Genomic DNA, 24,892 nt, shown 5'->3' with positions numbered 1-24,892 from the left:
CATAAACACCAACATTATGCAGTATTTACCACCACAGTAATCCAGGCTAACCACTGATAGAAACTTAGTCCCAATTTTGATTAATTCTCACAGGTGCTATGGATGGTAGCTCCTAAGCAAGTGTTCATTTCTGTACTGGATGCATGGTCCCAATTGCATCAGTTCTACTCCCTCAGCTACACGTGAGAGAAGTACATATACTGTCTCTTATCTGTAGGTATCTACCCCTGAACATTCTGAGCGCACAAAGCCCAAAAGGTTGACTACTAACAGACATACCTTTCTCCTCTGAAAGAAAGGCCTTGTCATGTGCTGTAAATGTAGGACCACTTCACTATAAACAAAAATCAAGCAATATCTACACAGAAACATTCAAGCTGTTTTAAATTAGTTTAATTTATTAATTAAAAGTATTAAATCTGCACTGACATTCTTTAAGAAGCCAATTGGTCTGAAACAAATATAGCTTATTTTCCTTTCGAAGCAATACGAGCTAAATTGATCAGACCATGTTGATTCTGAAACCCTGTAAAATCATATTAATGTAGCTGAAAACATCTGCTTCAGCAGTTAATCCAAATTAACTCCACTTCTCCAAGTAGCTCCATATAGACAGATCACTTCTTCCAACATAAAAGAAAAAATAGCAGAGCAACAGCATTCATAAGTGGCAAGTTCTTAAAAATAAAAGCATAGCACTTCCACAAGACGAACAGACGGTGCAGTTCCACATTACCTTTTTCTGAGTGCCAAGCTCACCATAAGTAGGCCACAGCCATTCATTCTCAACAACCCACACCCTCCCCACGCCACAGCTCCCTGAACCCTCAGTTGATCTGTTTGCGGATCTGTGCTGCAAATTAGATTAGCAAGACCACATGTATCACAAGTATGCCCACACCTTTAAGACCAAAATGCAACCAGGGGTGCAGGGAGGAGGGATGTAAGAGAAGTACTCAGGAAGAGCAGTGAGGGAAAGGTGTGCTTTTCACAGCTAATTAGAAAGTCCAGATGAAGGAAGGAAAAACATGCTGGAGCTCTCATTTCTATCATATCTATTTTTGTAATGCTATTGGTTCCACACTGCCGTCACTCAAGCATCTTCACATTTATTCTATAAAGAGCAGTTCCAAAGTGAAGATTAGTCTGAGATGTGTTCATACAAGACCTGTTTCTGCAAATCTGCACTTAGAGAGAAAAGTTTACTTACTGCCAACAAAAGGGTCAGACTGGAAGAACTCTAAGCTGGCTTCAGAAACTAGATCAGGCAATGGATGAGATTCAGCATCAAATGGATCTTCCTGGGCAATGCAAAAGAAGTAGAGAAAGGTATTAAATTTTTAAGACATGCAGGACAGAAAACACTTATGTCATCTTGTGTTACCATTTAGTAGCTTCTTAAAGCTGAAGAAAGAGAGACAGCTAGAATTCTACATAATTCACCAATGGAGAGTCAAAATATTTCTCAAAACAGCCTGCCTGCTATATGAGATGACATGTTTTCATGACATTGCACTCTAAATAAAAAAGAGTAAGAAATGACAATTTAATTTCTCTCTTGTTCTATAACTATGATACAAATTACATGATGCAAGCCTGAAACAGTTTAACCAGGATTTTTTAATTTACTTTTTCCTCCCCCAAATCTCAACAAACTCACTTTTTTGGTAATAGTTGCAGCTGGGGTCTCCTTCTCTTCTTCCACAACAGAGGCTGTTGTTTCAGGACTATTCCTTATCTATAGAATGATAAAAGCAATTCACCATAAATAAGTAGATAGAAGACTACACAACGTAATTTTAAGTATTAAATAGCTAAAAGAATATACTAAAGGATACTTCAAAAGGTTCATACTTATTATAGAACATACTGAAGTGTTCCATACACCCTGCGAAAGTTAAAAAAAAAAAAATAAAAAATCTACTGGGATATTTAAAGCAAGACAGTAGCTTTAGATTTTCTGTACTATTCCTTATTCCATTCTTGTTGCACCAACTGCAGACAGCTGCTCTCCTTTAATGTTAATTCTACTATTTAAATTTATGATATTTTGCTTTGGAAACAAATACAGAAAATTTTTTTTGCCACTTTCCAGCCAGGCTAAAATGGCCTCCTTTTCTCCTTATCAATTTTCAGATTGCAGAAACATAGTCTCTTAGAATAGCACCCTGAAATTTCATTTGTGCAAGTGTTTAAAAATATAATCAATCTTGATACATTCTTAACTTATTCCAACTTCACAGCTGCACTGCATCATGATCAAGCAGACAAAACACTACTCACTGGAGACACACTGTTTATTCGTTCATCTTCTGCTATACTTTCCCTTTCAGCATTTTCATTAAGGTTAGCAGTTTCACTGCTGCTGTTGCTAAGACTAGAATGATCCGCAGTTCCATTAACAAGCGTATTATGTGGCTGAGAGTGCCAGCTAAACTGGTTATTTTCCAATTCTTTCAGTTCAAGAAGTTTTGTCTGCACCTGTAAACAGAAATAAATGTATATGCATCAGTACGGCAGCACAGAGAAGCTAGTATATGACCACACCCTCTTAAATATAACATAGAAGATATATGCCTGAAACTCTTATTTTTCAAAAGCATATATAATAAAAACCATGTTCTTTCAATCAAAGGGTGAAATTTGAGAGACAAGCACAAATCTGATCTAGAAGAAATGCAATGTGGTTGAAAGACAGACCTGAGAACCCTCTCCGCCAAGGAAGCAGACTGCATCACTTGCAACATTGAGACTTGTTGGTTTGTTTCTATTCAAAGTCCTAAGAACAGTTGCAAAGCCTTCAGTTTGTTTTTTTTTGTTTAGTTTTTTTGGGGTGAGGTTTTTTTTGGATGTTGGGGTTTTGTTTTTGTTTTGTTTTGGTTTTTTTTTTAAAATTATGTATTTGTAATTGCCTTAAACTCTAAATTAAAAAGGCTGCTTTATCAGAATTCTCATCTTCCAAGAAGGAAAATTACAAATTCATTATCTTCTCCCACATGACTTTAGAAGTCTACAAAATCCACAGTGTATCTTCCTAAGCAGTTACATTCACATTATTATTTCAGCAATATGCTTAACGCAGTGCCTCACAGCAAACATTTACAACCAGCATTCCAGTTATGAAGGAATTACTGGATTTGGCAGATTATGCAGAAGAATGAACATAGTTCAGATATTTAGATGTCTAAATCCCACTGACTTCTGCTAGGTCATTCACCTAAAAGTTTTCATTGCCTTGCACATGTCACAAGCCAGGTGGCAGCAAAGACAACACCAGGTGTCTTTCAAACACACGGACCTCAGACCAACCATTAGATAATCTTGCCTAAAGCACCACAGCACCTATTGTTCATTATTTGTGAGCCAAGGGCAATAAAATCGGGAGTACTCATATAAAACCTATAAAAAAAATAAAAGGTTTGTAGTACAGTCAAGCACAACCACTTATATTATCAGCCTCAAATCTGTTCACTGCAAGTACCTCTTGCTAGTATATTAATATTGAAATAGCATAACCTTCTCTCTACCTGTGATGAAATGATGGAAAATCCATTTGTTTACTTCTCGGTTTCTAAACCTCAAAGCCAAATTTAAGAATTATTAATATGTTATAAGGCTTTTCAACAGAAGAAAGTGTTCTTGCATGAACACTAGCAGTGGAAGTCTTAAGCAAATAAAAAAAAAAAAATCTTAGAAAAATCGTTAAAGAGTTACAGACATGAATTGTGTGAAATGACCAAACCAAAAGCCAGCCACTTCTAGGGTTCAAAATTAATCGGAAGGCTTTTCATTTTGTTTTTAACTTGATAACAATGTGACTCTAGCTAATATATTAGACAGCTGGATTAGACAGAGAAGGAGAATAATGAGGAAAAGGTGTGCAAGCTAATGCATCACTGAAGTAATAACAAATCACTGATTATAGATAGGAGCTAAAAGTGTTCCTTTAACATAACAGCAGACACTTCAAAGCACAGTGCTTAAAAACCAGTGCAGCCATCTCTCTACTTCTCACTATCTAATCTCAATCCATTCTATTCTTACATTCACCTTACCTTCCCTCTTCAACTATGCACTAAGTAAATGTTATTAGTAATTTTATACTGACTTCACATCAATTAAGGAAGAGTGAGAGCATGCCTCAGGCCATGGCTGAAGAAGAAAGCTTAAGTAACTACTGGACATAGAGAATTTAAACATGCATTATCCATTTTTCATTTATTACATTAAGACAAATTATTTACGAAGTGTAATAAATTAATCCTTTTTATTAACAAAACTTGGAGAAAAATCGTGAAATATCTTGAGTGACTTGAGTCTGCCTGTAAGAATCCTAACTACTAGCACAGAACACATGTGTAAGCAACTAAAGACATGAGCAAAAAAAGAAAACAACGCCTTCCCTTTAAGAAAAACCACACTAAAAGTTGTCAGGGAAAAAATAAATTTTTGGGGGGGCAGGGGAGTCTTTCACACTGCCTTACTGAATTGATTTCCTGTTGTGAATCCTGCAGATGTTGCTGAAGAGGTCCCAGCTGTGCTTTCCCAGACTCTATGCAATGCTCAAGCTCTGCAGTTTCTTGCTGCAGGCGACTCAGCTCCTCTTGAGCTTTGGTCAGTTCATCTTCATACGCTGAAATCTTTGATTCCTGGCTTGTTATTTCAGCCTTCAGCATGGCAATCTAAAGCATGAACAATATTTCAAAGCCAAATAAAAAACCCAAACACTTCCAAACACATTCCAATACTATTATTTATGACCAGAAAAATTAAAAACCTCATAGCTATTGCAGAGATTATAGATCATACATGAATGAAAGGTTAATTCCCGATTGGTCTCAGTAAGATCATAGTATTCTAGCTGTTTGCCTGACCAACACAGATATTTCTAATACTGAAAATACCATTTGAGACCTTAAAGAAATACTATAGCAGTATATTAGGAAAAAATCCTCATACCCATAAGATGATTTTTTTAACCACTAAGAAATCAGTCCCAGTAATTAGTGCTTCTAATTACACTTACATTGCATTATAATTTTGCATTATTTCTTTGCATTTATACTTGCACACAAATAAGGTTATCTCAGCATATTTGTTGACACACTGATATTAAATTAGGAGGTCACTGAAGTGAGTGACATATATCCTACTGTTTGTTGGTCACAAAGTCTTGACGCTCGGGCTGTTTATTCATTAAAGTTTTTTCTCCTGCCCCAGCAATTGTAACACTGCAAGGCTGAGTTCTTCAAAATGAGGCAGTTACTTTTTCAAGGGCCTTAGCCACTAGACCTTACCAAATGGGCCTCCTCTGCACACTTCTGCCTGATATCATTAAGTTGCTCTTCCAATTTGGCCTTCTGCTCATCAAGATCATTGAGGATTTCCTGCGCTTCCTGTTTCTGAGCTTGCAGCTTTTGGAGATTACTGCTCTCCCGCTTCACTTCATCTTGTAGATCCTGTAATAAAACAGATTAGCTTTGCATTTGTTCCCTCTCTCCTCCTAACCAGTAAATTCCACAGCATAAACTGCAGTACCAACTCAGATTTCAAAGTATCAACAAATTATCTTTCAAAAGCTAGCATGTATAATGTCATTATAAAAGCTAGCATTTATGTCAGACAAGCAAGTATTCTCAAATTCTAATTCTAAGACAAAAATAATCAGGTTATTTGCTTTTTCCTTTCTTTAGTAAAAAGAATCTCACTGAAATATTGACGATTGTGCATCAACACAGAGATTAACTGTTTTACTCACAGGGAGGTTAGGATTTAATTTTGAATTTAGAAGTCGTCTTTATTCAGGCTGCTACACTGTTTCTCTCCTATGTTTTAGCAATATGTTTTACTGAATTCCTTAATAACAGAAATTCTTTATTCTGCTCCTTCCCCCTTCAAAAACACATAGCCAAAAATAGGAACTTGTTTCAGCAACATGGTAAAGGACCAAACCGGTGCATTATTAACCCAAATGCACTCCATTCTAGAGTGTCCCTGCCTCTGATTCTGCAAAAATCAGCTGAAAACTTATTTTCTATGTAACAGTACTGGTAAGAAATGCACATTCACTACACAACAATATGGCATCTTTTAATTTATGAAACAGCAGCAAGTATGTATCTTGTGTTCTAAGTACATTAAGTAGCATCATATGATAATTAGTTCATTTCTGAACAACAGGAATGGTTATACTTCAACAAACTGCAGAGATAGCATTGAAAAAAAGGTCAAGTGAAGAATTTAGGAAGAAGAAAGAATCGTCAAAGTCAAGAGGAAGAGAAAATACAGGGAGATCAAAAAGGATTAATACAAAAGGAAAAGTATTAGATGAAAAGAGAAGATTGCAGCCTTTCTGAGACAATATGGTAATTGAAGGAAGAATCATGAACAACAGTAAAAAACAAACAGAGATAAAAGAAAATGAAGAAGGATAAGAAAACAAGCTGACGTGAATTTCTGATTAGATCATACATTTGTGTGCTGCTCTACGCTAAGATCCTGTTGTCCTTTTTTAGGGGTGTTTTGTTTGGGGGGGGGGGGGTGGCAAGGGAGATAGTCTATCCATGTGTGCTAACACCTCCACATAATCAGGACAAAAAAGCCAGATAGAAATAGAAAGGCATATGGTGTAGCAGTCAGATGCTAGGGAAATAGGTAAGCTCAAGACAACTGGAAGACTACCTAAAGAAACATCATAGATGCTTCCATGAAAAAAAAAAAAAAAAACAACCAACCAAACAAAAAAAACCCCAAACAAAACACAAAACCACCACACAACCCCCCCCAAATCAAATTTGAAGTTCGCTAAAGAGTAAATGACTGATGTACAGCAGTCAGACTAGATGAATTACTGGTTATTTCTAATCTATGAAAGACAAACCAGCACACACATGCAAAGCTCTGACAGCAGCTACTGACTTGGATAATTTGGACACTCTTGATCCATTCATTTTTTACATTGCTTTGAAAAGCAAGTATCAGCTGACACTCAACACAAGCAACAGGGGAAAAAGTAACAGCTTAAAGAGATTTCAGTCTCCTTTCTCCAAAGAAAGCAAAAATTCACATACACACAAGCTAAATATAGATCACCTCCACTCTTGCTACTGTTCCTTGAATCCCAATGTCTGTCCTAGACACTGCAGTAGAGAAGCACTGAAGAGACTTGACTAAGCCTGATGGCTCCCAGAAGGAGGAAAAAAAACCCAACCAAAACCCAAACATGTTCACATAACCACTCCAGAATTAAAGGTCAGAGTAGATACAATACACAGAACTGTGGATAATACTCAAAGACACATCTTCATTAAGTAAACCAGGCTCCAATTAAGCTCTGATTTCAAAGAACACCCTCAGCAGAGGAGCAGCATCTTAATGTTCAAGCACTGAATGAGATTCTATATGAAAACCATTAACCTATTTGAGGTGGTACAAACTAGTGTTTTTATGGTAATAGTAATCCTTGTATTAGATTTACAATCATTATAACTCTCCATGCTAATGTAGTGTAGGACAAGGGAAGTCTAGAGTTCTGTATTTCCACAGATAGACAATGGATTTAATAGCTTGCCAGTCTGTACTTCAAACAATTCACGTGCTAAGAACTAATAAGCCTGAAAAAGCACAGAGAAGTTAAACTTCACTGACTTTCTAATGGCTTTGGTGCCCCACAACAAACAAAGAATAGAGAAAAATCCATACTGAGTGGGATACTCAGAGCGTAAATCTGTTTAAGAAAACTGTGGCCAACAAGATCAAAAGGCTAGAAGAGAAGGCCAGAAACATTCTGGACTACTTAGAAGGCCACAGTCCCGAAATACCTTTCACTTTCCCCCCCGCCCCCCTCTTCCCTGAAGTAGGGTCTCACATGCAGTTACATTTTTTTCCCCCAACTCATGTAAACCTATATTATGCTTTGTTCAGGAGTTACATGCATTTGTTCTCAAAATTTCTTTACAAAATTTCAGTATCCCATTGAAAAGTAAAACATAGACCTTTTGACTACACATCAATAAAATTCTAGGGAACATGTAATTGTTGGGAAAGCCAGGAGAATTGCCACTTATTTCAGAGTCTTAGGAGGCAGACTGAGAAACCATGCCCATACATGTGAAGTGTTAGATGGCAGATAAGAGTCTTGTGAATGCGTCCCAAAGCCCACTGCTTGAGGCAGTGCCTAGCGGCTGAAGCAAAGACTGCTCCAACATCTGTGTCTAGAAGAACAGGCTGGTGATGAGAGAGCAAGGGCATACCCAGGTAAAAGGATTTTCAGATGCCACTTGGTATGTGGTCAAGAACTAATGTTTTAGTTACACATTAACTCTCTAAAACAAAGTTCTCTACTGCCAAGAGGAATATTTCATATCCGAGTTTATTACTCCCATATTTATAGGAAAATGCTAATCCAATCACAGAATAAGTTAAATTGCCTTAGAAGTTTCTTGATTTTTGTTATTCTGCCCATAACTAAGAAAAAAACCCTTAATCTTTGCTACCAAAGAGCTGATAATTTAATAAACACATTAAAACCATCAGTATGCTATGTTTTCCTTCCAACTCTTTTTCTGTCTTTGCTTTTTAGTATCTATTTACATAGTATATAAATTACTTTTTATAGAAGAAAAAACTATTGTTCTTCCCCTCCTCCCATAGAAATCAGTTCTATCCATCACAGACCATGGCTATATTTGAGATTATAATTTGTGTCCATGGAATTAATTCTGGTATCAGAAACCCAGGAGTGTGATGCCATGAAACTAGCTGGATCCAAGGCGGCAGATTAGAACACACTGTTTCTGTGCACCATCTTTAGAAATGTCATCATTAGAATAAAACCAGAAGAAAAAAGCATGATGTAAAGATATTCTTAGTCTGTCACCACTATTCTCTGAAGTTCTAGAAAGTTTCCTGAAACATGCAGGTCCTCCAACATTCAGGAGCAAGAAAGGGACCAGAGATAAAGGGCCACCAGCTTAAATAAATGCTGCAGCCATTTCCCATTTGATTCTGATGGTTTCTCATTTTTCTGACAAGCCAGTTCCTTCTCTGCAGACTGACAGAACTCTATAACTCCGTATTTAACAAAGGACAAATAGCTTGCGCGATCACTAAGCAGTTAAAGACCTGAGACAGTTGCTTCCAACATTACTGCTCTAGAGACAATGACTTAATTGATTCTGTGATGCTGCTGACTATCAAAGACTAAAAAGATGCAGATTACACTAATACTGTAACATTAAAGGTAAGGTTTTATTTAGCTTTATATACCTTTTGTGCAAAGGGACCAGTGAACTCAACCTTCACATGAACACACACAGACTCCAGAACACACTAACAAAATCACCCTGTGTGCAAAATCAGGAATACCCATAAGAATTTTTAACAGTATGAAAAGGCAATCTGCAGAGTGGGGAGGGGAATGACCGCTGCATGCATGTACGGAGTCACAGACATGGGCAACTTCCGTATGCATTTCTGCAGCTGCTGAATCTAGCTGCCATCGTGACTAACAGGCCAGCATCTGATTATCTTCTGAAAGGTCAGACTATTAATTATCATCCAGGCTTTAAGGATATTAAATAGCTAAGCACAAAATTCACAATGGTTGTAACACATTGGCTCTTTTTCTGCCCAACACAAAGTAAAATGCAGAAATCTTGCATTATTTGTTCTTAATCAAATAAAGATTATTTAAAATAATAAAGATTCCGAAAATAAATGTAGAAATGAATGTAAGTGATCAGATATCACACTTAAGTTTTTTCTTAAAGCAGCAACTCCAGCTGCTTTTGCAGCTTAAAATTTAATTGAAATATTGCTTTGCAGCATTTAATTCAGAGCTTGGCTAGACTGCTAGCACCCTAAGCACCGATGCTGACTGTATGAATTTTAATCCCTGTAAAACACTTGTAAAATTTAAATTTTCCAATATTCTGGAAATTCAATGTCATCCTTTTAAATAAAAATCAAATAGATTATTTTTTAAATCCACTCATGTTAGGCAAAATTAACTTGAGGCAATATTCTTCCCAAGCTGGTAATTACTGCGACTCTTAAGAAGCAGCCTCATATACAAGCCCTTTTAATTCAGCCACTTAAGTTTATTAATTTGCAGTGCTACAGTGTCTTCTCTAGTTTTAATTATACATCAGATAGCCTTGCTAAAAACCAAACCAAAACAAAAAAGAAAAAACAAAAAGAAGAAACCTATTCTTTTGTAATATTTTTCATTTAAAACTCCATGCAGGCTACATATCCTAGGAACTGGCACATTTATATAAATACACACACCTACACCAACCCACATTCGTATAGAAAATACACTTCAGAGTACATTCTTTTTCCTAGACACCAATTTTTTTCTTTTTACTGAATGAGTGATGTGATCTAAACACTCAGTAATCCCACTGCCATTAAAACACCACATGGTGCAATATCAGGTGACCGAACAATAATTTTGTGTCTTATTTACCTGGACCTCACTTGTCCTCTGCTTGATGGTATCTTCTTTCTCCTTCAGGTCTTGCTCTACATTATTCTTTTCCCTAGAAGACCAGCAAACAATGCAAGAATACTTAAGAACATCAGCTACAGCAGGTACAGTTATCCAGCCCCCTAAGCCTGTATCTCTCTTTAAATACATAGTGAAACATTAAACACAGAAGATGTGAGGGATTTCTGCTTTCCAAATTATTTACAAGACAGAAGCCCACAGAAGTGTTCTGCATAAAAAAAACCCTGTCTTTTCACCCAACTGCACTTCACTGATAAGAATGGCTCAAAAATGGAAGGGGGCGGGAGGGAGAAATCAATGAAATACTGTCTCCAGTGATCTCACTGTTGCTATGGAGCACTTGTCTAATGAAAACTGCTGGGAAAAGTGGGAGGGATTGCATCAGATTCCATCTATTAACCCCTGCAACCACAGTCATTCCTATGCTAACAGCAGCTAGAAAACATTTGCAGCAGGCCAACCTAGCCGATTAATGGACTCTGCCTATTAGATTTTAGATATATCTATTGGTAGGCTTGGTCAGAAGAAGAAAGGTTAGCTTGCTGTAATCACTATCTGCTCAGAGACTCCACATGTCATTATTTGCTGCGTCATATCAAGTCTGTCTCTACAGACATTTATTCAAGTTTAAAAGTGACTACTAATGACAGGGGAATTATCATCAATAAATTCTTGGCAGTCAGACATAACAACAGCTTTAAGAAAGGGAAAAAAAACCCAACATACAACTCAGAAGTGTTACTGTTTTTAAAAAGTTCTAAGTGTTTATCTCTAGACAGTATATGGAATCTTTTCTCCTTTCACAAATACAGAAAAGCATTAAGCTTTACAGTTTTAACACTATGTTCTGTATACAGATATTTACTTTCGTAAAGATTTCATCAACAAATTAGCACACACATTAAAGTTAGAATTTGAACAATGATAAACCTAACATTTCTAAATGAAATACCATAATGAAAAGCTGTCATATTACTAGTACATCTTGAAGTTAAGGTAGCTTCATATTTGATTACCAATCTGCTGCTATTAAATCTAAAACTATTAATTTTAATCTTTATTCTTATCTAATACAGAAGAAAACATTTCTGTCTCCAAAGTAAAGCAGGTCTACTCTAAGTCCTCTTAAGCTGAGGAATTCTTGTTTACTGCTAAACCGCTGTCCTGGTTTCAGCTGGGATGTAGTTAACTGTCTTCCTAGTAGCTGGTACAGTGCTATGTTTTGAGTTCAGTATGTGAAGAATGTTGATAACACTGATGTTTTTAGTTGTTGCTCAGTAGTGTTTAGACTATAGTCAAGGATTTTTCAGCTTCTCATGCCCAGCCAGGGCACCTGACCCAAACTGGCCAACGGTGCATTCCATACCATGGGACGTCCCATCTAGTTTAGGAACTGGGAAGTGGGGGGGGAGGGATTCGCCACTCGGGGACTGGCTGGGTGTCGGTCAGCGGGTGGTGAGCAATTGCCCTGCGCATCATTTGTACATTCCAATCCTTTTATTACTACTGTTGTCATTTTATTAGTGTTATCATTATCATTATTAGTTTCTTCTTTTCTGTTCTATTAAATCGTTCTTATCTCAACCCAGGAGTTTCACTTCTTTTCCTGATTTTCTCCCCCATCCCACTGGATGGGGGGGGAGTGAGTGAGCGGCTGCGTGGTGCTTAGTTGCTGGCTGGGGTTAAACCACGACAACCGCATACAATGGAAAACAGAAGAAATCCAGATATCACAGATGTTAAATGAACATTTGCTCTGAAAAATAATTACTATAGATTATGTTCTGCTATTATTTATCTCAGTATCTGATTAAAGAGCAACTTGCTGATTGTGCCCAAAGGGAAAGTTTAAATGGATGGAAAAGGAAATATGTGGAAAGAGGGACTTTGAAGAAAACAAGGCTAGTTATTTTGTTAAGTGTGAACCTTCAAGTTACATAAAATTCCTCACTCTCCATCCATCAGAAAAAAGTGTCATAGAAATTCTAAGCAAATCTTTACCATTTCCATCAAAGCTATAGCACACTCTTCTAGCTCAAGAAACTAGTATTTGTAGCACAGTTGCACTTAGATACTTAAAGCATTACAACACAGGGTTGAAACAAGTTCTGTTGATTTTGCCTTCCGTAACTTTCCATGAACAAAGAGTCTCAATCTCAATAAAGCACTTCCATGGATCTAAATACAAGTCAGGCTGAAAAATACCTTCAAGTCCTCAGACACCCATCAAGCACAGCAAACATTAAGGCATATTATTCCTGATTGAAGATAAAAGAGAATAGATGACTAGGTAAACAAATACTTGTTATTTTTCCTGCTTGGGTATGAAAATTGAGCAGGAAATAGAAATGCAAGCAGGTATTCATGCTTTAATATACAGCCCTTCCACATTACTGTCACTGATATGCCTAAGAGACTGTCTGAGATGAAGATCACTTCCTTTGTATTTCAACGGAAGCCAGGTACCTAAACCTTGCAATCTGGACTATGCTAAGCAAGCAACAGGATACAATACCCACCCACAGGCAGCTTACACTGGCCAAATCACAACACAAACAATGAATTGGAAAAAATCAAGTGAAAGAAGTATTGTCAGGCAGAACAAGAAAAGCTTAGGCAGCAGTCTCAGGCAAAGGAAAACAAGCTGAGTGTATATAGTCTACACAACACATCCCCTTCTCCCTTCCCAGTAATGCATCTTTGTTTCAAAAAAAGAGACAACACAGACCTACTTAATTCACTAATCCTTCTGAATGCTTCCATTTCTTTTACAAACTATCTGGTATGCCCCTGTAGGAATGCTCAGCAACTGAAAGAACCAAAAACAAGTAACAAAATTGATTTACTGGATATGACAGATTTCCTGGATCACAAAGTCCCTTACCACATCAACACTTGGGGAAAAAAAAAAACCACCAACAAAAAAACCCAAAAAGAACTGTGGTCTTGCCAATAAAGGACACTTGTAACCAATTCAGGTCAATTTATGAAAGCGATATTATTTCCCTGTGTATTTTAATAGTAGTCAGGTCAGGAGAACCTCATATCAAAGAAACTAAAAGCAATTATTAAGAAAAACCCCAAAACTAATAGGTGGTTTCTCCAGTGCAGATACTTCATGATTTACAACCAAATAACATTAGTAAATGCCTAAGTTTTATACTAAATTGTGAACGAGTAATTTATAAATGGGAGCCAGCACATTGCAAATATTTGTTATAGCTGACAACCATGGAGTCCCCGTGTCAGTAAATGCAATCAAGCCAAACATGAAACAACACTAGGCAGGCTTCTTGATGGCCAACACTTAGAACCACCTTAGTTACAAAAGCAAAAAAATCGTAGTGCTTTGCCATAATAAGTGACAGATGACTACTCACAGAGTTGGTAGCGTTATCTGCACTCACAGCTGCCCAACATTTCTTATTTTCACATACATTTGTAATTTTCGGAATTCCTACTGTAGTAGTACTTCAGTTTAGCAACGCTAGAAAAAATGCCTAGAGATTGCCTTGTTTCTTCTCCCCTTTGTTCCCTGCAATCTCTTCAGCTGCAACAGCTCAGTTACTTCCAAACCAGAGGTTAGAAGAAATGATCTAGGCTACAGTAAAATTGTTACCATTGCTTTGCTAAGAAGCTGTAGATCTCTGAACTTTGAAACAAAGGCTTGATGTGAGTGTATGGCAGGGAGAGGTTGCCCTGTTTTTCTGGGGATGTTTTGCTGTTTCCTTACTTTTGAGAGACCAACTTACCAGCTTTATGGTCCTTTTAACCTGATTTATAGTCAAGACAATATAACTGTTGCCGTACAACATACGTGAAGAATGGCACCTCTGGTGAGATACACTAAGTTAAACTCAACTACTTAATACACTTGGAGAGGAATGTAGCATTGGTAAAGCTTGAAGAAATTCCACTAATTTGTGGGCCATAGCTAGCTTTGAATGCACAAAAGCAAAGCAGGGTTTGCTGGGGAAGAAAAAGGTTTTATGGCTCAAAAAATAATATTAAGAACATCTGGTCTAGCCTCCCACAATGCTGATCAAAAAAGCTTCAAATAGATTTCTAAAAATATAGTGCAACTGAAACAGAACTTAGAGACAGCAGTGCTGACAGGCTCAAAATGGTGCAGATTCCACAATGTCCCTAGGCAAATCATTCCCCCACCAGAGGGGAATTATCCTCGCTAATAAGTGCTCTGCATTTTATTCTTCATCTGATCCTCAACTTCCACCTTCCTGACATTGTTTTTGTTGAAATAGATTAAAAAGCTATTGGCTACCAGAAATCTTTCCCACACAGACTGCAGAGCCACAAACACATCAGCGCTGTATTCTTTGCTCAGTCTCAAAAAGCTATGTTTACCACACATTGTCATTATTTTGGGCATTTCCTCTGCTGCCTTTTTTTTTTTTTTTAAGTGGACTTCAAAAATAGATTCAGTTTCTATTACTGGGTCTCAGATATGCAGCTCTGGTGGATACTTCTCAATGGAATCATGGACTAGAATTATTACATATTGAGTTCTACAGCTGAACAATATATCTTGTTTAATAATGAACAAAAATAAGTTCAAATTACATTTCTATATGATAACTATCAAGACTGAAAGTGTAATTCACTAGTTATTACAAAAAATGTGGATTTGCCAAAGATGAAAAAGTTTCCTACATTTACTACAAAGATTAATCTGTTGCCTCACATTGCCACCTGTGCTTAGGGAAGGTGCAGAAAAGTACCAAAATACCAACTTCTACAGTGGCTAAAGGATTTGTAAGTAATCAAAAAATTAATTTTCTTGAAAAAAATAAAAATGAAGAATTGAGCCACAACTCACTTTATGACATTAAGTTTGCTAGTAATTCTCATTGAAACCACACAAACCTCTTACTATTATACTTCAGTTTGACGATAGAGGCTTAAGACTCTGATTGTTAATCCAGTTCTGTTCTCAACCTCTAAATCATATCAAAGTAAATTTCCCCTTCCTAAAAATAAATACATACTAATAGTTGCCCCTACCATATCTTCAACAATCTAATATCATGCAAATGTGTCTTAAATAATCGCCCAAGTATATTTGCCACTGCAGAAATGGAAGCAACGCCTTTCCGAAGGCTATGGTTCCTTCATACTTCACAGTAAGAAAAGAAGACACAAACAAGACTGGCTTGCATGTTAGGCTGCAAGCCCACCTGCAAGCCCAACTTCATCTAAAAATTAATGCTAGAGAACAATTTATTTCCCTCTAAAATACTAACAGCAAATACACACAGCTGTAAATCATATTTCAGGTTAATAAAATGTAAGAGTCCAAAATTGGAATTAATACAACATAAAGAACAACCGAGGAAGGCAGAGCAGGGAGAAGCGAGGAAGCAGTGGGAGTAATAAGAAGGAGAATAAGCAGCTGAAGTGAAAAAACATTTATGTATTTAGGAAACAGACTGTGCTTTGACACATTGCCAAATTAAATCATTCCTGCAAGTGACATGAATAAGACAGGCAGATTTCATCATGACAAAGCACCCTCACTTATAAAATAGTAGAATTAACTGTTCTTCATAGAATTTTTGGTAGATTTATGATAGAATAAAAAAAAAAATCACTAAAGAAAAATATCTGCTATGTCTTGAGAGTATGACAAAGACAATACAACATATATGGACTTCATTTTCTTAGTCACTTGAAGTCATCTTCTTAATTACCTTAGAAATAATTAATGGAACCCAAGGGTCTGCAGACCTCAAATTAAAACAATTTTTCTCAGTGTAACAGTTTGTTTTACTAAACAGAAGAGAAGCATGTCCACCTGTACCACCATCAAAACCCTAGTAGAGGTCCATATACAAACTGTCATCTTCCCACTCTCTACCCTACGTACTTGATCTTTCCCATCTCACTTCCTTACTGCCACTAGAAAAAAGTACTTAGAATTCCCTCTACAAATCAAAGACAACTAGTACTGACTAGTAGCATGGTTCAAGCATCCTAAAGATCTGCTCCATTCTCATCTGCCAATAAAGATGAACAAGTAAGAATATTTCCATCTCAGGATACTAAGATATGCAGCGCTCTGAAACATACCAAGAGGCATGATGTACAGACCTTTCACAGTCTTGCTGTTACTAAATGCACTCATCTGAGTGAACAAAGAGTAGAAGTGTTAAACAGTATTACAGGCATTTACAGACATGCTAACCTTTTATTTTAGCAGACTATTACGACCTGGTTTTCTCTAATGCATTGAATTATTTTTAAAAAAAACAGCAAGTAGCACAACTGCATCTAAGGCAAGTATGACTATTTCTCCTTTACCTACCTCTGCAGGTCTACTATTTCATTGTTTAATGTATCGAGTTCTTTAATTGCAGAAAAATCTGCTACAGAATTCGGTCCTTGAGTACTCTGAAAGATAAAAAAGAAATACTGTGAGTTTATAGTTTATGCTGTCCAACAACTATGTTTACTTTTTGTGACAGCATGAGCTATCCTCTTGTAACAACTGTTGGTAGCATTGTATTTCAAATCTTCAATCTTAAAAAACCCAAACCAGTCCAGATGCTACATTAACAGAACACAACACATATCCAATGCATCTAATAATTCAAACAGAGTTTGTCTCCTATAAAGTCTTGAAGGCATCTTCCACAAAAGTACAAGACCACCTGATCATACAAAAAAAAAAAAATCTAGTTCTGAAATAAGCTTTATCTTACAGTTAATGTTTAGCTGGCTTCCTAGCATTCATTTAAGAGTGGTTTGGTTTGTTTACTACTTTTATATTTATATTTCTTCACTTTGGTGATCCTCCTGTTGCAGAGTATAGACACTTATTTGCAATGATTTAAGTGATATCAAGCTCGTTTAATGTGAACCTCCAGAGTACTGAATGAAACTTTGATAACCAAAGTCATAGGTAAGTTACACCCATGAGTTCCCATTTACTTAACATCTTTATAATAAGACAACAACTGTAATACAAATTATTTGTTTCAAAGAAGTACACATAAATGACTAGAGAACAAATGCTGAAGACACAAATTAGCAAATGCTGTAATTGTTCTACTGTGCCTTATCACAACATGAACATGTTTAGGAAGCCATAGTCACTGTAACTACCTTCTATAAATACATCAGTTCCTTCAAGTCCTGAATAAAGTCATCCAGGACAAACACAAAGTTCAGAGGAAAAGTATATACATATAATTAAAAAAGGCAAGTGATACACAAAAGTTTTTAAATGCTTAAGTTTGTCTAAAGATAAATCAAGATGCTATTAACTATGTGTTTATTCAAGCTTACACTCTGGAAAAAAAAAACCAAGAAAACAACAAGAGCCAAGAAAAGACCTAAACAGTAAGCCCGAGCACACTGCAGCAGAAAATATTATTCAGCAGAACTATAGGTTATTCATGCATACTTTACTACAACAAGTGGCATGAAATGAGAATAAAAAACCCATACAGCTATTCTGAAACTGGTTAGTGTACAGCTTCTCAAATGGGCAAAATAGCTATGAAGTTCAATCCTGTTCTAAAGGAATTACACAGGAGTTTTGCAGAGTTGCTCATGGTGTTCCAATGAGAAAGTTTTTACTTCTCCTAGGAAGGGGAGAGAAGGAAAACATGGAACTATTAGCTACAAGTACAAATTCTTTCCACACCTCCTTCTCTCATCAGTTAAAGAAATTCTGCACACTAACACCAGCATCAAACTTGAACAAAATGTAGTTCAATCTTATTTTCAATTGTTCAGGAGAACTGGGGAGGGGGGGAACAAAAAAGCCAACATTTTTAGCTTCAATATACAAGTTAACAAAGACAAAAGGTAGAACTACTTGCTGCCATTTACTACACTGCAACATGCATGTAAACAATGCTTTGAGTTTTTAACTCAAAACAGCAATAAAAGTAAATGACTGTCAAAATTCTTTAGGAGGAACTTGCATTTAAGTTTAAATTTTATGGCTGGTAATGCAAGTGCAATCTGATGACTACAAACAGTTCTAGGAAAAGAAACACAGCAACAAGTACTAGACTGCTGCTGTACCCCATTCATGGGATCTGCATTCAGGCCTCAAAATTGAAATAAAAGTTACACTACTGTGGTAATAAAAGTCTGTAAGGAAACCAAACATTCGATAACAGCAACATACATACATATGCATTCTGAACATCTACCAAGAAGGATCACAAGTTAACTTTCTGTACTCCAAAAACATAATGGATTACCATTATACTTACTGATATTTCTGCTACTACCTTTATATCGGTCAATTCAGAAGATGAAGCCTAAGGTTTTTGGTTTTTTTTACCATGTAAGCCACGCCACTTCAAGAAAACCAGCAAAAAGTCTATTTCTGCCTATTGCTCTTATCCTTTGGGTTCAATTCTTGAGCAATGATCTTGGACAAACAGGTTCTTTCATATCAACAACATCTCTTTTGAAAAAGCTCAAAATGAGCTGAAGGTTCAGCTCAATCTAGTAAAACAAATTCTTGGTAAGGATTTATAGAGCTAACTAAAAGCTAACTTACCTTCTTTCACAGTATTCTTACTCTTATCATTAATGTTAGTAACGCAAAAAAACCATATATATCGCACTGATGTCTTTGAGAGTTCTAAAAAAAATAATTTACACACACAGAGTAGCAGTAAACAACACTGATCTCATCTAATGTATTCTAATCACTAAATTTTCTGCAATATAATCAGTAAAACCATGGGTATTAGTCCTAATGATAACTGTCAAGTGTCACATTGGGGTACTACTCTGTCACCACTTCCTCAGCAATTTCAACAGGGTAAGACATAGCACTTTCTCTTTTAAGTTCAAGCAGCACATATTACCAACAGGTAACAGCCACAGAGGTCTGGATTCAGGGAAAAACCTTGGGGTTATTCCCAGCGATCAACACTGGAAATCAGCAATAATTTGAGATTGCAACATACTGTGACACTTCAGAGAAGTGCTGTGCTATTTCAATGATTATGTAAGAGTCTTAGAAGGATGTTCATTATTAAACCGACAGACAGTAAATATTAGAAAAGCAAAGATTCTCTAACCTTGAGAAAGCAGAGTTAACAAACTGACAGAATAATAAGGATGAAAAGCAGAGTGGTGCAGAATGGAAAAAACAGTCCAAACTAGAAAAGAGACATAGAAAGGAAAGCAAACATACAAAAAAGATTAGTAGAGTTGCAAATAAAGCAATTACTTTTTAAAAACAGAATGTAAAAAGAAATTAGATACCAATTACAGAAACTCAAAAGTAGTGCCAAATTTTGAGTTTCATTTTTTCAGGTGCGAATTTTTCATTCTGTTTAAGAAAGTCGTAGAATTAGATCAATGTTTTGCACAACCAAGAAAAGGTAACTCGCATCAGACTTCATGATATGTAAAACATGTAAGAATTTGTGATGACCTTTACCATTCTGATAAATACAACTTGAACTGCTGAGGTACAGCCTACTGCTGGATTTAGATAGATGGCAATCAACAGACTATGAAGACATTAAAACTATCTGTGAAGTATAAATGGAGGACCATTTACTTTTATGACTTTAAATATATAACTCTAAACTGTATTTAGTCCACATTGTTTCCAGACTTCTTAAAAAAGATCAGTGTAAAAAAGAACTGTGAACTCATTAGGAGAAAAACATTGAATTTGTGCACATTATTTCAGATGCAAACTAAAATGTCTTTAGATAGGCAGTAGAAGGATTATTCTTTCAAAATAGAAAATAATGCTTTCTCAACATAAGATGTCTCCGCTTGGTTGGCAGGCATAATAAATGACAGCTTCATTTTGAAACATGGATGGAACAGTTTTTGGTCAATTCTTTGCACCTAAGACTTGTTTTCTTCCTGATATTATGATAAATTTTATGTATGTCAGTACTTGAGGTGCTTCTTGCATAGCCTTTGAAATTAACATTCTTTGAGATTTATACCAAAAACACCAAACCCATCCTTACCTTCTGTAAACTGACACCTCTGTCTGAAGGTGGAATCATCTCTGGAGTCAGAGCCTGAGGTGGATCAATGCCCTTTGTTAACTTCTGATTAATTAAATAGAAAGCCAAAGCAAACTGTTCCTTTGAAAGCTTTCCGCAGTCCTTTGTGTCACAGAGCGCCCTGTACAGAGAGGCACATGAAATAAATCCTCATTTCTGCAAGTACAGCCCTGTTTATTGTATTTGCTGTCATTTAAAAATGTGAAAATTGCTAGTGTGTATCTCCTCATGTAAAAAAATGTAATATAGAAGTAAGGTGTGGTAATAAATAGGAAACATTACTCAAACGTACACAACCACTTTCTCTTTGCACGCTAAGGTCCACAGCTCTGTTACAGCAAGTTCTGATCTGGTGAAAGGCAGAATCAGGGCTGTAAGTCACAAACACCACCCGAGTATCTGTAACTGAAGTGCCTTCTAAATTAGAGAACTTTTCAAAGCCAACACAAATTTTCCCAAATTTCCTATATTAGAGGTTGTGTTAACCATACCTTGGAAAAAAAAAAAAAAAGTTTTTCCTATCAGAGTGCCCTGAAATAGCTTATACTGGGGAAAGAATTAAAAAAGCAGTGGGTGTCACTACTAGCTGTAATGAAAGACAAGTAAGTTGTAGAATGAGATGGGCCATAAGCCTCGCTTGCTAAGAATTTTATACAGATGATTCTCTTTACCAGCATATGGATAGTATCAGTGTTTAGATACACAGCAACACTATGATGACTTTAAATACACAGGTTTAGCTGAAGTGCAGTATTTGTTTGTAACAATCTGTGTTCAGGCACTTTACCTCCTCTCCTAAGACATGATGCATAGCATAAACCTGTTTGCCCCCAATTTCTGTCCAAAAGTAGAAGGAAATAAGTTACCACTGCTTATACAGAGGCCATGCTATTATATACAAAAAACAACTTTCACTTTGCAGAAATGTCAACGTAGCACTTTTCAAAAAAAGTGCTAGGAAGGAGCGAGAACCATGCCATCATCTAAACAGCTGTCATGGAAAAAAAACCCCTACCAGATATGTGCAAGAAGAGCAGAAGGCAGTCCCGTCTTCAAGAATAGTTCTCTGGCTTCCACACCTGACACAAATCCATCCATGTCCTTGTCAGTTTTCACAAAGATCTCATCATACTTAATTTTGTCTGCAGGCGATACAACCCACTGAAGCGGGTGGTGATGGAAGGGGAAAAAAGAAAATAAAACAAAAAACAAAACAACACAGAATACCAAGATATACGCAGTTCTGTTTTCAGATAGTTACAGAGTTACATAATTCAAGGACTACAGCACAAATTTAAAAAGTGATATAGGTGCCTAGTTCATGAACCAGTTTTATCTTCCAAAATACATATGTACAGAGATCCACAAGCAACTCCAGAAGCAAAATATTTACATCAGTGAAGCACCAAGGCTGGTTGGTACTGCTCTGCCTCTTTGCCTATACATTCAAAACATTCCCTGGAGCCCAGATTTCCTCCCAGCATGGGGTTGTGCCCTCATCACTGTGCTCAGGCACAGTCCTGCTTACTGTCTGGCGCTATCAATTTTATTCCTCTTTACACAGCTGGAGACCGTTAGCTGCAGGGACCACTCAAGCCCAGACTGTTAATAGTTGGCACATTCTAAATTGTAGAATGTACCTCCAATCAAAGTAAAGATGGGAATTAGAGCCACTTCTCTTACTTCAGCAATTTTTCCAAACACTAAACTACTTTAAAGATGTTTGGGTTTTTTGAGTGAAAATGGCTTCAAGTGCATGCTTATGAATGCTAATTAATTTCAGCGTACAAGGACACTTAACAGGTGAATCCCAAATGGTGCTGTACACAAAACATACACTGAAACACTCATCCAGAATGGCACTGCTTTGTAATACAGACAGCAAGAGTTACCATCAGTCAAGTAAATTGCCAGATGAAACCTTGGCACCTCCAGAATTAAGATGCCAGTTTATAACTGATTACTCATATTTGAGTACCCAAATGTCCAAGCAGCATCTTATGCATTAAGTACTACAGTTCTTACCTCAGATTGCCTTCTCAGTTTCTTATTTGGAATAGAACTAGTAAGTTATAATCTACTCGGAAATACATTTTCCAGAATTCTGGATTCTAAAATGACCAGGATTAAATAAGATGTTTGGGGGAGGGTAAGAGGTGTCAAGCTTCTTAATAATCACATTCGGAACAAACACCAGATCTTGTGTTTAGGTGGATATACCAGACCTTTTGCTTCCTTTTCGTATTACTTGCATTCATCTATTCCATTTTCATTAACGCCTTCTTCAAATTACATGTGTGTGCACACATACAACTGCACATACATGCTTGCCACAATTTGTTCTAAGACTTGTCCATATTCAAATCAGTCCTCAGCCAGAAGACTTATGTTCTGCAGATGTGTACCTGGGCTACATTTTTAAACTCTTTTTCTTAATATTCTGACCTGTGAGTTGAGCTTGATGCCTTGAAATAATTAATTTTTAATATATCTTCAAAATCTTTACTAAATAATATTCTTTTATCCAACAGTTTATATCTGAAGACATCTAGAAAAAGCAGAACAAGATAAATTTTATACCTCTCCACCTGGTCTTCCCCTCAGCCTCCTCAAATTCATCAACCAATCAACAGGGCAAAAAGGAAACTAAAAACTGTATCAAGACTCTCCTTCCAGGCAGTCTCCAAAGCACAACATTAAAGCAGAAATATTGTAACCCAAAGTAACTTCAGAACTTTACCTGCATTAATGGTGTTTTGGCAGCTAAAATGCCTACAGGTGGCAAGGACTGATGAGACTCTTTGGTAGATGTTGAAGATGGAATTAATGGCATTGCTCCTGGAACACTGATAGGTTTTCTCTTGGATAGTGGCACCAAAGCTGCAGGCAAGGACATTGGCACTGGTTCTTTCTCCAAAGCACAGTATACCAAAAACATGGCCTGAACAAGAAAACAAGGTGTGTGGATGTAAATACATAAGAAATAAATGTATAAATTAAAGAATTAGTTAAGAAATAACTTCATAGCATTTTTTCATTATGTTTCTCCTTTACAAGCTCCCTCAACTGAATTGCAGCTTATTGTCTTCTGACCTATGTTTTTCATTACTACTTTCTTTTGAGGTTCAGCGCTTAGCAAATGAAATTCAGTATCTTTTAGAACTTTAAAATGATTCTCCTCAATATTACCAAGTTTGTAGCACCACTTGTGGAATTTTATTTGAGAGAACACTTCAAAAAAATTAATTTTAATGTATTCACTGTTTTTCCAGGAATCACTATTCTTTTATTGTGGTTGTACGTTTTAATAATTTTATGACTGTTGTTCAAGACACAGAACTGCATCTAAACCAAATCTTATAATAAATTAAATTGATATAATCGGTAAAGTATCTCAAACATTTTCCTAGAGCATATCAATCATCTGATCTCACAGCTAAAAGTCTGAAGAATTACAGATTAAACACAGGAAATCAAATACAGTAACAGTTAACTACTAGGGTCTTAAAGGAATTGGTTTCAAAACAAACTCCATCATATAGGTGCCTGAAAATGACTAGAACAATATTCAAGAAAGCAATTTTTACACTTTTATCCTTTCTCAAAAATACACGACAGCAGAAAAAGGTAAATTCATCATATTTATATTACAAAGAAACAAAGAAAGGTTTTGATGTTGTCCGTAACATCAATTTTTGGAAATTAAACAGGTATTTTTAATTTTCTTTTTATTTTATTTTTTAATTTTGACTCTGAAAGCATGAGTAAAAGTTTAGTTTGTAGAAATTAAAATTAAAGGCTGGCTTTAGTCCCACCTGAGGGCAGAAAGGTCATATTACTTTCTCAAGATTCTCGCAACACAGAATGCAGTTAGGATATTTTGTTAGCTTTTCCAAACCTTTAAAGTTAGGTTTGATATTTCTCTACATAAAATGAAACCGTCTCCTCCAGCATGAACACATAATTTCTTCCTCTCCAATTCACTTACATGCAAAAACAAGCTGGAAGTTTTGAGAGAAAGTTGATGCATGGCTACTATCACATTCAAGACTTAGAAAGACTTCAAAAACAAGAGCCTCCCACTCTCTTCTCACTTGCCATCTCTTGGGTGAAATGAAACTTACTTACCACTTCTTACACTATTTCATGAGTCCTGGCATTAATAGTGTTAAAATTCTAACTTGCTACAAACTTCTGAAGAATTTATACATAATTTCTTTAAAATTTTCCTCAAAGTTATCTTGAGACATTCAAGCACTAAAACACTAAAGGTTAAGGTAAAACTTATTCACTGAAAACACTCAGTCCTGTGGGACAGCAGATCACAGGTTTAAGTTTTTAATGGCTCATTTAGCCC

The 24,892-nt window shown here is 36.3% G+C and overlaps 1 protein-coding gene across 5 annotated transcripts in view; it reads right to left on the bottom strand.

The window, feature by feature from the left end:
• Window positions 1–24,892, bottom strand: part of EPS15 (epidermal growth factor receptor pathway substrate 15) — a 52,640-nt gene that overhangs the window by 11,481 nt on the left and 16,267 nt on the right. For all 5 annotated transcript variants that reach the window (XM_069788755.1, XM_069788758.1, XM_069788757.1 and 2 more), the window contains exons 9-18: window positions 23,276–23,476; window positions 21,551–21,696; window positions 20,497–20,656; window positions 16,836–16,921; window positions 10,472–10,544; window positions 5,298–5,459; window positions 4,485–4,682; window positions 2,284–2,481; window positions 1,661–1,738; window positions 1,211–1,301 (exon numbers count right to left, since the gene is read on the bottom strand). In XM_069788755.1, the coding sequence (XP_069644856.1) occupies window positions 1,211–1,301; window positions 1,661–1,738; window positions 2,284–2,481; window positions 4,485–4,682; window positions 5,298–5,459; window positions 10,472–10,544; window positions 16,836–16,921; window positions 20,497–20,656; window positions 21,551–21,696; window positions 23,276–23,476 (1,393 nt within the window). The remainder of the gene's footprint in view (window positions 1–1,210; window positions 1,302–1,660; window positions 1,739–2,283; window positions 2,482–4,484; window positions 4,683–5,297; window positions 5,460–10,471; window positions 10,545–16,835; window positions 16,922–20,496; window positions 20,657–21,550; window positions 21,697–23,275; window positions 23,477–24,892) is intronic.

The sequence above is a fragment of the Haliaeetus albicilla genome, chromosome 8 (assembly GCF_947461875.1).
Source record: "Haliaeetus albicilla chromosome 8, bHalAlb1.1, whole genome shotgun sequence".
In the NCBI taxonomy this organism is placed as follows: Eukaryota; Metazoa; Chordata; class Aves; order Accipitriformes; family Accipitridae; genus Haliaeetus; species Haliaeetus albicilla.
The sequence above is the reverse complement of the archived record's forward strand: the minus strand, read 5'-3'. Positions and strand labels throughout refer to the sequence as shown.